The sequence below is a fragment of the Aquila chrysaetos genome, chromosome 23, assembly GCF_900496995.4.
Source record: "Aquila chrysaetos chrysaetos chromosome 23, bAquChr1.4, whole genome shotgun sequence".
NCBI lineage: Eukaryota > Metazoa > Chordata > Aves > Accipitriformes > Accipitridae > Aquila > Aquila chrysaetos.
The window spans coordinates 9,159,107-9,171,497 of NC_044026.1; the positions used below are offsets into that span (position 1 = coordinate 9,159,107).

Consider the following 12,391-nt stretch of genomic DNA (forward strand, 5'->3'; position numbering starts at 1 on the left):
AAGACTTGTTTCCCTAAAATCTTCAGTTAAACTCTAAAACTAAAAAAATAGTTTTTAATTTAAAATTCTGGTAGTGCATAGGGAAAAGCATTGTTTTCTTTTGCTTGTTTGATTGGTTTTTTTAACTCTCTTTTCCCTCAGGGAAATCTAATTTTGGCAACATGTGTGGGATGGAGCACTAATCTGCTGTTTTAACATGTGCGTATCTGGAATTTTCGAGCCACTTTTCCTAGCCTTGTGAACCTTCTCAAAACACTGCAAAAAAGAAAGGCACAAGGGATAAGCCCCAAAAGATGCTAGAGAGACATTCACTGTTCTTGTGGCCTGATTCTACCCTGTACAGTCTAAACAACACTAAATATGCTGACTAGTTCACATCTACTTGATTATAATAGTGCAGAATTCCCACTAATTTCGGGGTGTGATAGCCTGAGAGTATTAGTGGGACAAGGAGCAACAGGGAGAGTATACCTATGCCCATTTATGTGTTGCTTTAGAAGACTCCATCAGACTTTCTGAGGTGAGAAGCTCCTATCAGCAGATGAGTTGAAAACTCAGTCCGCCTGGGAGTTGTGGTGGTTTAACTTCAGCTCTTCTCTCAAACTGGGCTAGTTTAACCAATGCAGATGGCTGCACAGGAAATCTTAGCTCAGTTTAGGCTAAACCAAAATTTGAAAATTGCTTTCTTTTTTTTTTTTTTTAATTTTTTGAGGGAGAAAATGTGAATGCAAAAGGAACACCTACATTAAGATACCATGGCTGCCCTTTGAGTTGTTTTCATGCAGTTAGCATGAGATGCCCTTCCCAAAGTACCTCATACATAGAGCAGCCTGCAGCCACCAACAGTCAGGCTTACAGTGCAGCCCTTCCAGAAAGCTGTCTTGTCTTCTCTTCTGGTTCAGTTTCTGCCTAGGACTCACAGGGCAAGAAAGAGATGGTATAAACGGCTTAATGCTTGGAACAGGAAGCTGTGGGACTGTTCCTCTAAGTCCAGCTGTACCCAGTATGCTTCCAGCACTGTGCAAGAACAGGTAGGGCTGGAATGCAAGCTGGATCTGTCAATTCAGCCCAGCTTCCAGGCTGGGACAGATGAGCAAATGTGCCTGCAGTAAGCAAAGGCTCTGAGTTTATACATATTCCAGAAGGGTTCACATACTGACTTGTGAGGAAATCAGACCAATGAGTTATTTTGATGCTAGTCTCCATTCAGATGAACCCTCCCAAACAGGCAGACACCAAATTCAGACGTGCTTTTTAGACAAAGTAAATAAGGAGCCACAAAGTCACTTGCAAGACTTACCTAAAGCTGTTTAATCATGCTAGTACAAGCTTGTTTTGAACAAAGGTCTACTCTTAGGAGAAAATGAGAGGGGAAAAATATCTATCCCCTACGCCTACCAGCTCTCAGAGGGATACATGCACCTTCTCACAGGGGATGGCAGCTGCTAGATTTAGCTTAGCTTTCAGCTGAACTGAAGCTTTCCACATAAACATCCAGGACATGGCCAGTGGTTAATAAACCATAAGCTGCTCCAGAATCCACAGAGAGTCTTTGTGGATTTTGTTAAAAGGCATACTGAGTAAAAACAGTGGAGTATTTTGTTTGTTTCATACTACAAGGCAGCAAGAAAATGTAAATGTTTTTCATGAGTCTAGATTCATACTATCAAAATATCCTAAATCAAGTTTATGAAACCTGAAAGGGAGTTTTGAGCTTTTGCAGCCCAAGTTGTATCTGCTTATCCACTCTCTGAAGAGCGGCTGACACTGAAAACATTCCATAAGCAACTGCAGAGGGTGTGGTGGCACAGCAGCCTGCAGAGTAGCACAGAAAACACATTGATTCCTCCTGCCTACTGTGTCCTGCCTATTAGATCCAGCACACCAGAAATGGCTGCTGTGACTCGGCAGCAGCGAGGGTGGGTTACAAATTAGAAGGAAACTGGTGGAATACCAAGAAACACTTGTTTTTTCCAAGTGATGCTTACTGGTCACTGCTAACACCGTTAGATCACTCACAGTGGGATTTAGCACAGTGCTTTCTCCCAGCTGCGTTCGCCAGCGTGTCATGCTGCACACATGGATCTGATCCATGTTTCAGTGTGAAGACAGTCCACTATCCTTTTGACTTTAAAGACAAAGCATGCAGAAGTACATTTCTGACTATTTTAAACATTTCCAGCACATCCTGTTGCTGTAGTAGCTGGATAACAAGACCACAGTATTTAAAGTCTCAGAGGAAAATATGTCAAGGCCTTTGAAAAATCTCCTGTTTCCTTTTTTTCTTTTTTAATCTACTCACCGAGTGATTTCTTTTTTTCTTGACTGACTGTTGTGAGCGTACAACAACAAGGTATACATTAAAACTGGTATGTTCAGACGTACAAGCCACAGACGAATATATCCGTGACTTCTCACAGCTTGTCTAAGGATAGGTTGTAGAATCATGTACAGAAAGCACAGGTTTGTGTCAGATAGATCACATTCGTTAACAAACACACAAAGCTAAGAAGCAGTATGTTCCCAGTCTACTATAAATTGCTCAGACAAATGAAAGCAGCACTAAAATAAGCAATATTTCTGGTCACTTGCACTATAAAGGAACACGGTTTCTTGGAATTCACAAGCAGAGAGGTCCAATCCAAGCCCACAAATGCTGATCTTGGATCTTCTGAGCATATGTTTAGAGTATAATAATGCCTGCAAAGCACTGGAGACAACAATACAGAACTGCTTCTATAATTGCTCATTGCTGCTTCAGGAGTTGGGCTAAAAAGAGATCAGAATGGTACTTTTCTGAATAAAGATTTGGAAGAAGGAAAGTATAAGACCTTTTACTCTCTGAGACTATGCACCTTATATGCTGTTAATGCTGAAGAGAGACACAGAAAGATCGTTCAGAGCATGCGGGCAGAATGGCTGCCCTTCCAGAGGACTGGTCTATTCAGTGTAACAGTGCTGGGCTTGCTGGCCTCTGGAGAGGATTTGGAGAGAGTGCTGTGGTTGCAAGAAGACTGCCTAGCACACACCCCACTTCAGTGACTCCAAATTGGCAACCAGGCTCTCTATGGCAAGCAGCTCAGTGCAGACCTGTGGGACTGTAAATTGCATGGGTGGGCACAGGGCAGGGACAGAATAAGGAAAGCATAAAAGTGGCTTAAAACAACTGTTCTTACCCCCACCCCTGCTCCTTTCCCACGCCCAGCAGAGTGATGGGTATAGAAATAGCTATCCTTCATTGATCTGCTTCACAGGCATGTGCTCAGAAGTTATCAGTTCATGTAAGAAACACAGAAATGCCGAGCTTTGTAACACAGCTTCTTTTAAATGTTTGAGATACTGCTACAGAGACATTATTCAAAGACAGCTATGGGCAGCTGATATTTTAAGAAGAAGATTCCAAAAAATCTGTGTTTCTTGTCCTATGATAAGCCACATGACCAGGCATGTCATTCTGTAAGGGGGGTGGGGGAAGAGTTTAGCAGTGTGGGAAAGAGAGGGTCAGGACTACATAATCTATTTGTTTGTTTTCCTGCTTGAACAACAGGGCTGCAGAATGACACAGAACCAAACAGCTATAAACATAACTGAGAGTTGTTCTACTGAGTACAATGGTAATATAAAAATGTCAAAGCATTCTTGTCCAATGCATACACAGGTTGGGATGCAGGTCCTATAAGAGATTTGGGAATGAACTTCTCTGAGGTTTGGTAACAGGATGGACAGCATTTGGTGCAAGAAAATTTTGGTCTTCCAAAGTATTTTACGAGATCTAACAATAAGCTCTCTCCAGTTGTGGAAACCTAAGACATACCCAGATAAGAACTGAACTTCAGTCCAAAAAACAGGCATCACCTTGCTATTCCATGCTACTTGGCTGTGGGCCTGCTATTCATTCAACATTTCCCAAGCAGCTCTCTCTATCCCACTGCTGAATGTCTCTCAGCAGGGCAACACCTTCAAGAACCAGTAAGAGTCTATCCCTGCTAGTCTGGGGTGAGGAAGCTAATGCTGCTGCATGAATTAACAGCATGCTCAGACAAGTTTTGGCCAGGACTTTAATGAGGATGGCAAGTATTCTGCGGGATAATTTACGGGATGCTGTTACAGAGAGGCTCTGTGATGCTGCAGCTGCTGAGGACTTGGTACTTGCAGGTGTGCACTTTGCCTACAACTTAGTTGACACAGGAACCTGGGCTTGGATATTTCCTGCTTTCTCAGCTATTTTAAGAGAGGGGAGGTAGTCACATGTGGTTCCCTTACAAGCTCTCTTTCAATACTTGACTTCTTGGGGCCCAGTCCTGTTTTCCTTGGAATGAATGAGCTTTCTGTCACTGACCCCAGTTTAACCCCTGACAATTTATTATGGACCTCACTGCTATTGTAGCTAGGCATCTTGTGATCTAAAATTTATTTTTAAAAATTATTTATCCACATATTTTGGAGAAAACTTCTGAGATAGAAAAGTTCCATAATCATCTTGTAATAAAGAGAACTAAGATATGGAAGGAGGATGGGCTGGAAATGCAAAGTGTGTTAGGTGTCTACAAAGCTGACTGTAAGTATCTATATGATAACTGATTTGCTCAGTAAAGGTGGCTATACTAAGCAAGTCATGCCACGTGTACCCTGAAGTGCTGAGCTGCTTCGCACATAAACCTAGCTTTAATTCCCTAGGTAGGCACTGTTTCCTCAGACTTCTTCCCTAATAGGGCCCAGTTCAGTCTCTGATAACCTTTAACCTGTTTGAGGAGGAAATGGCACTGCCACTCACTTCCACATAACAGTCTAAAAGTTACAGGTCTTCCCAAACTGTACAAAACCCAGACTTTAAGTCTTTAGCTGCCTGGTTTGGATCAGCAATTTAAACCTCAGTAAGTATGTCAAACATGAGATTGCAGGGGTACTTCCTCTCGGTTTTCCTGCTGTATTAATGCATGCATGTGTTCACTGGTTAAAGACAGAAGAGTGACTCCACAACTGATGGCTCAGGCACACATCTAGGCTTCACAGCTCCCAGGAGCAAGGGAGTTTGTAGTGTCAGCAGGTCCCCTCTCATCCCGTCAGCTTCCAGGAATCACACTCCCAGTGCTGAATTGTGACTCTGCTGCCAGGAAGCTGTGGATCCTGATGCAGTATAAGGGACTCCTCTGAGCAGCAAGGCTCTTGAAAGCCAGTCTTGTGATGATCTGTACTTGGACACATCAGTTCTTTTCACTGTGTTTACCAACACCTCCTGCTGTGTGTCAGATGGTCTTGGATCACAGAACTCCAACCATCTGCTGTGGATGAGCAGAGGAACTGATGCCTTCCTGGGTCTTCCTTTGATATAGAGCTGGGACATGCCCTTAGCTTATAACTGTACCCACAAACACAAAAGCATCCCTGTATTCAGTAGCTTATATGCAATCTATAGTTTTTGTCCTACAAAATGCGCCTGAGCTCATGTAGGAAGTCTACGCTGGCAGAGAAATGCGATACATCGTCTGAGTACCTCCCTGGAGCTCTACCCACTGGGAGAAATTTCCTCTCAGTGGGAACAGGATGGGACGTTTGAGAAGCGATTCAATTAGCTTCTTTGAAACAGTCCGAGTTTTTGAAGCATTTGACCTGTAGCTGATTAAGCTTCTTGTCGTGGCAGTAGCTGCCGTGTCATGTCTAAATTCTACGTGGAAATCGCTGATGATTAAACAAGTCTTTATCTCTCATTTTTACAAGCTATTCAGAGAAAGGCTCTATCTACCATAAAGAATTATTTGGAAGGCACATCACTGATTTTTATCCTGTCAGTTGGAATGCAACTTCATTAATGCTGATCTACCTCTGTACAACTATAGGCTTCTGTAGTTACCTTTAATGACAGTGGTTCAGGGCAGCAGCTCCCATAGTTTGCAAAATCTCTCAAATGAGAAGAGCTACTAGGAAAATAGACGTAGCTGAGTTCTAGAAAATAATTTCTTTTTTTCCTGACAAAATACAGGAAACTGGGGTTAGCTGGCAAGAGGGGTGGGAGAGGAGGGCATAGAAATGAATACTATTTCAGTAAGATTATTAAAGCAAGTAAAACTTCAGGTAATTTCCTCTAATTCTGCTGACAGTAACTGATCTGGGTTTTGTTTTGTTTCAAAATAGTGCTGTTGGGGAGAGATAGGCACAGTGAGAGAGCAGTAAAAAACCCAGTTTTTCAGCACAGACACCTCCAGAATGCATGTATGCTGTCCTTTTAAATCTTACAAGCTTTAATGCTCCAAGTGCTGGAGGGATATTCTGCAACACAGAGTTTCAGGCAAAATTCCTAATTGAAACTGATCCGGTTTGCAGGCAGGAAAAGTAGTTGTTTATATTTAAATATCTTCTCACTGGGCAGTTCAAATGTGTTTTCAAAAATCAAGCTACAATAGAAGCCATTAAAAACCCCCAACATTTTCCAACCGCACACAATTGCCCCAAATAATTCCTATTCAAATTCAGGGGAAAATTATGGTAAAACTTCTGATACTATGATGAGGTCAGCTGTTGGCAAGAGCTAGTATTTTAATGACAACCATAACAGTAATTCATTAGCACTACTAGAACAAGCAGATTTAGCTGGTGTGGAGTGGATTGGTGAACATTTTACTTACCTGAAACAAATTCTTATCTTAAATGAGAGTTACAAATGGTGACTTACCAGCTCTAAGAACCTCCTCACCACCTGTCTTTGTTTTAAGTTAGTTTCACCATCCAGGTTAGCTGTTTCTATATGGCACAGCCCATCAGGATCACTTGAGGAGAGCAGCAATATGTCAGCAGGTATAATTTCATTACAGCGAAGCTGCACAAAGTCTCCAACTTTCACTTCTTTCCAGTATCTGCTTATATATTTCTTCTCATTTCTGGAAAAAAAAGACATTTACAGGACATATATAAAAAAAAATTGCACAGACTGGGGTGCTTCTGATAAGATCTGGTTTGATTTGTAACAGGAGTACCGTGCCTTTGGAAGGTCCTCAGGTACTCTCAAGTTACTTCAGGGGAAGGCAATGCAGAGTGCCAGGAGGCCACTTCCCACTGACTCAGAACCAGGTCTGAGTCCCCAAGACACTCTTTTAAGGCCCAGAGGACAATATGTTGATGTTCAACCTAGCTTAAGCAGGTTAAGCAGGAGCTTCACGCACTCTTCTTTCCCTCCCTCCATGCTCCAAGCCATCTGTCTGACCCCATGAAGGAGAGGGGGCTGCTGTTCATAGCGGGTGAAAAGGAGTCACTTTCAGGGCACAGGGGGAACTGAGAACAGGCTTGGGCACAGGACACCTGCTTGGCACGGCTCCTGAACGTCCTCCATCACGTACCATCCTCTGATACACCCGCAGATAGCTTCCCCTTGTTCCCTCTTTCCAACAGGGACAAAGGTTACATAGTGCTGCACGTGGTATTTGGATGAAGGAACCAAAAGTCCCTAACTGAAAGGAATTTTCACTATTCATCACTAAACCTAGAATTACAAGGACGTGTCATGTGGAAAAACACAGTCCCAACTCCTCTACTGGGAAAAGACACTAATTTCTTTTAAATATTTCTGCAGTATTTCCGTTCTAGCCATAGCGCTGTCTGTTACATAGCTAATTTCTGCTTAGTTAACGCTGAGCCTTTTATTTTGGAGTGTACTTCAAAGACTTACCCACATGAAACACTGATGTGTGTGTTGTTCATTTAGATACAGCCACTAAACCTCTCTAGTTTTAAAGGTCATGCTAGTTTGATATTTTTTTCTTTTTTAACTTTTTCTTGACAGCAACAGAAAAAAGAAACAGGTGATTGTTTAATTAATTCTAGACAAAATTTAAGGTTTTATTTTCATGACACTCACAGACTCGTGTTTTTTTGGCATTTGTGTAAATTGCTTTCTTCTGTTGTGTTTTTGAAAGAAATTAATTTCAAAACAGCCACAATGTTTACTTGGTAAAATACCTCCTGAAAATGGGAAACTGCTATTCTGACACTTTTCTAAGCTGTCAGAAGGCCTTTTGCCATGTAAGCATCACGATGGCTGTCAGCACTGTCACTGTCACCAGAGACAGTCTCCTGTGACAGCACTTTAACTGGCAGAATGGGATTCTGATGGGGGGTGGGGAGTGGTGGTGGCTATTTCATGTTCTTTAAAGTATATTATTTTAAAATACATCACTTTCAGTAGTAATGTGAATAGATTTGTAACCAAGTGGAAACACGCAAGTCCTGCCAATGTTACTTTGGAGTTACCGATAGTCATGCCATGTCTAATTCATTCTTATCATGCCTTCACTGGTGTTACAGGAATTAGTAACTTAACTGGCTTTTATTCATGTATTTAGCCTAAATCCTGAACAATAATGTGTCAGGTAGCACAAAAATGTATCAGATCAGGTTTTACCTCCCAGAATTTCTTCATTGTCCTTTCCAAACATCCAGTTAATAAGGAGTGCAATGAAAATTATGGCTGTGATTTCTATTTTGATAAAGCCTGAAAAGGATTAATAAGAGCCAAGTATAAAACATGATAGTGCAACAAAGGCAGCTAATATACATCCTAGGTGCTGAAATTACCCATTCCCTTCACATTCAGGCTAAAACCAACATTTAACTTTTCCTGCTAATAAGTATGAATTACTTTGAAACCCAGTGTGCCATAATGTAGTACAAACCACTGCACCGCAGATCTGAAGGGTTTGTGAGCCGTGCAATCTGTAACTCCAAATCCCTTCACAAGTGGCTGTTGCTCTTCATCCTTTTTAATTTAACTGTGAAACTGCGTGATGTTCAAATGCATGTACAATGAGTACCAGTATAGAAGTATGATCAGGCTAAAAATAGCAAGTAGTCCCATATTATGCTATAAGCACTACAATTTTTTATTTAACTTCTATTGTTTGAAAAGCATTGCTATTTTAGCATTTCCTCATCGCTCACATGCTTAGCAACTGCCACAACTATATACACTGTGGCAGGAAGGGTGGGTATCAAGCAACACAAGGCCAAATGGCTCTGCTGGCATAAATGAAGTTGTTCAGCCTGGAGAAGAGAAGGCTGCCAGGAGATTTTCTTGCGGCCTTTTAATATACTAAGGGGGTGTATAAGAAAGACAAAGACATTTACCAGGGCCTAAAATGACAGGACAAGGGGTAATGGCTTTAAACTGAAAGAGCGTAGGTTTAGATGAGACATAAGGAATAAATTTTTTATGATGAGGGTGGTGGGATACTGGAACAGGTTGCCCAGAGAAGTTGTGGATGCCCCAGCACTGGAAGTGTTCAAGGCCAGGTTGGACGGGGCTTTGAGCAATCTTGTGTAGTGAAGGATGTCCCTGCCCATGGCATAGGGATTGGACTAGGTAGTCTTTAAAGGTCCCTTCAAGTGCAAAGCATTCTGTGATTCAGTGGATCTATGAATGCAAGACCTCCTGCACATGCACCAGGGCCCCAGGGCAGAGCCCCCTTCATCAGACACACGGGAACAATTTGGCCCGGTATTCCACTTGATCAGCTCTCTGTTAACAAGTAGTGGATGTAAAATTACAGTCTGCATGGAAAATTACTTTCTAATCCTCTTCAGCCAGGGTTGCTCTATGCCCTCTAGCACAGCTCTGAACTCAGACTTGTCTCATTGCAGCCAGTGAGTGGTCACTGGAAGTATTCTCTGCAGAGTATGGCATGATACTGTCTTCAGATGGGGCAGTTCAGATACTAGATGCACTATACATACATCAGTCCTTTAGGAGCATTCCTTTAACATGCTTAGCCTTGAACACGCAGGTTAGCTCACCTCGAGACAACTGTCATACCTCTAGCCACTAAAAACACACCAAGTGACCCTGTTGATACAGTTGCAATTTCACCACTGACTTCTGCAGAGACACAACTTCATCATCCAAGTTTTATATCACCTACGAAATGTTTATTCTTGCTGTTATATTGTGCCAGTGAATTGCAGAAGTTATATGGTATAGAGTAAGGAATGCCAGACTTCTTATAAGAGAAAGGCTGCCTTTAAAATTTATGCCTCTCCTTTCTGTTTGTAAGGTGTGGCACACAAGAATGCTTGATTTAAATTTTATTTGAAGTTCAGGGATTTGAGCAGTTTTCCCTCAATGTGTCCTCACAGACATTATTCTTCCAGTCCCTCTTCAGAAGGGGCCCCTTCCACATCTCTAATGATGTACATTGCATTGGCCTGCTGTGATAGAAAACCTGAATTAAACACAGTATATCCATGGGTGGGCATGTGTGCATCATTACGTATTTGGTATTGTTTTCAAATGGTTCAGTACACTTTTCAACTTCAGAGCAAACATAACATTTAAGCAGATGCTTCAGCTGAGCAATTCACAAAAATGGCCAGGCTTGGAGGATACCAAGAGTTCGACACACACAACTGGAATGAATACCAGATCCCAGGGACCACCTCCTTGCACCTGCAGGTATTTAGATAATCTAGACCACACCCTATGCACTCTTACAGAACATCCACAAACTGTAGCAATGTGGGTAATTGTTACTCACATGCTGGATGAAAAGCTGGACATGACCTGGCAATGTGCACTTGCAGCCCAGAAGGCCAACCGTATCCTGGGCTGCATCAGTAGCAGCACGGCCAGCAGGTCGAGGGAGGGGATTCTGCCCCCCTGCTCCGCTCTGGTGAGACCCCACCTGCAGTGCTGTGTTCAGCTCTGGGGGTCCCAGCATAAGAAAGACATGGACCTGCTCGAATAGGTCCAGAGGAGGGCCATGAAGATGATCAGAGGGCTGGAGCACCTCTCCTATGAGGACAGGCTGAGAGAGTTGGGGTTGTTCAGCCTGGAGAACAGAAGGCTCCGGGGAGACCTTATTGTGGCCTTCCAGTACCTAAAGGGGGGTTATAAGAAAGATGGGGACAGACTTTTTAGTAGGGCCTGTTGCGATGGGACAAGGGGTAGTGGTTTTAAACTAAGAGAGGGTAGATTCAGACTAGATATAAGGAAGAATTTTTTTTATGATGAGGGTGGTGAAACTCTGGAACAGGTTGCCCAGAGAGGCTGTGGATGCCCCATCCCTGGCAGTGTTCAAGGCCAGGTTGGATGGGGCTTTGAGCAACCTGGTCTAGTGGAAGGTGTCCCTGCCCATGGCAGGGGGGCTGGAACTAGATGACCTTTGAAAGTCCCTTCCAACCCAAACCATTCTGTGATTTTATGATTCTATGATACTCATCCAACAGTCAGCATGATTTTTCCTGGCAGAGTCCTGTCTCTCCATTTACCTTGTAGGTGCTTCTGAAAAGCCTTCCCGTCTCTGTTCCTTAATGTCCTAAAATCATCTGCAAATTTTGCTGTCTTTCCTTTCATAATCACCCAGCTGAGAAATAAATGTTTCAAACACAGATGCCTTGCTCTATTTCTCTGAGACCTTGCCATTTATTCTTGCTTTGTCCTGACTCCATCACTACTGTGTGGTCGATGACAGTCCTCTGCAGTCTCAGCACAGGGCTTCAGGCGCTGCTTGCAAGGGACTCTTCAGCAAAAGCTTTCAGCAAGTTTAAGTAAATATCACCCAACCTCCTGGAATATTTTGTTGAAGGGCTCGAAGAATTCTGGCAGGAACACAGAACTGGGAGGCAGCATCTCAGTTAGTGGGTTGTGGTGGGTTGACCCTGGCTGGACGCCAGGTGCCCACCAAAGCTGCTCTATCACTGCCCTCCTCAGCTGGACAGGGGAGAGAAAATATAACAAAAGGCTCGTGGGTCGAGATAAGGACAGGGAGAGATCACTCAGCCAATTACTGTCATGGGCAAAACAGACTTGACTTGGGAAAAATTTAATTAAATTTATTACCAATCAGATCAGAGTAGGATAATGAGAAATAAATCCAAATTGTAAAAACACCTTCCCCCCACGTCTCCCTCCTTCCCAGGCTCAATTTCTCTCCCAGTCCTCCTCCCCTGCAGTGGCACAGGGGGACAGGGAATGGGGGTTGGGGTCAGTTCATCACATGTTGTCTCTGCCACTCCTTCCTCCTCAGGGGGAGGACTCCTCACTCATCCCCTGCTCCAGTGTGTGGTCCCTCCCTCAGGAGACAGTCCTCCATGAACTTCTCCAATGTGAGTCCTTCCCACAGGCTGCAGTTCTTCACAAACTGCTCCAGCGTGGGTCCCTCCCACGGGCTGCAGTCCCTCAGGCCCAGACTGCTCCAGCGTGGGTCCCCCGCGGGGTCACAAGTCCGGCCAGAAAACCTGCTCCAGTGTGGGCTCCTCTGTCCACAGATCCGCAGGTCCTGCCAGGAGCCTGCTCCAGCGTGGGTCCTTCCCACGGGGTCACAGCCTCCTTCAGGCACCCGCCTGCTCCGGTGTGGGGTCCTCCCCGGGCTGCAGGTGGAGATCTGCTCCCGCGTGGACCTCCCTGGGC

The 12,391-nt window shown here is 43.7% G+C and overlaps 1 protein-coding gene across 1 annotated transcript in view; it reads right to left on the minus strand.

Annotated features, from left to right (window-relative positions):
* Nucleotides 1-12,391, minus strand: part of LOC115334560 (phospholipid-transporting ATPase VA-like) — a 109,736-nt gene that overhangs the window by 56,970 nt on the left and 40,375 nt on the right. The window contains 1 exon segment of the mRNA XM_029998900.2: nt 6,671-6,875. Coding sequence (XP_029854760.1) covers nt 6,671-6,875 — 205 coding nt within the window.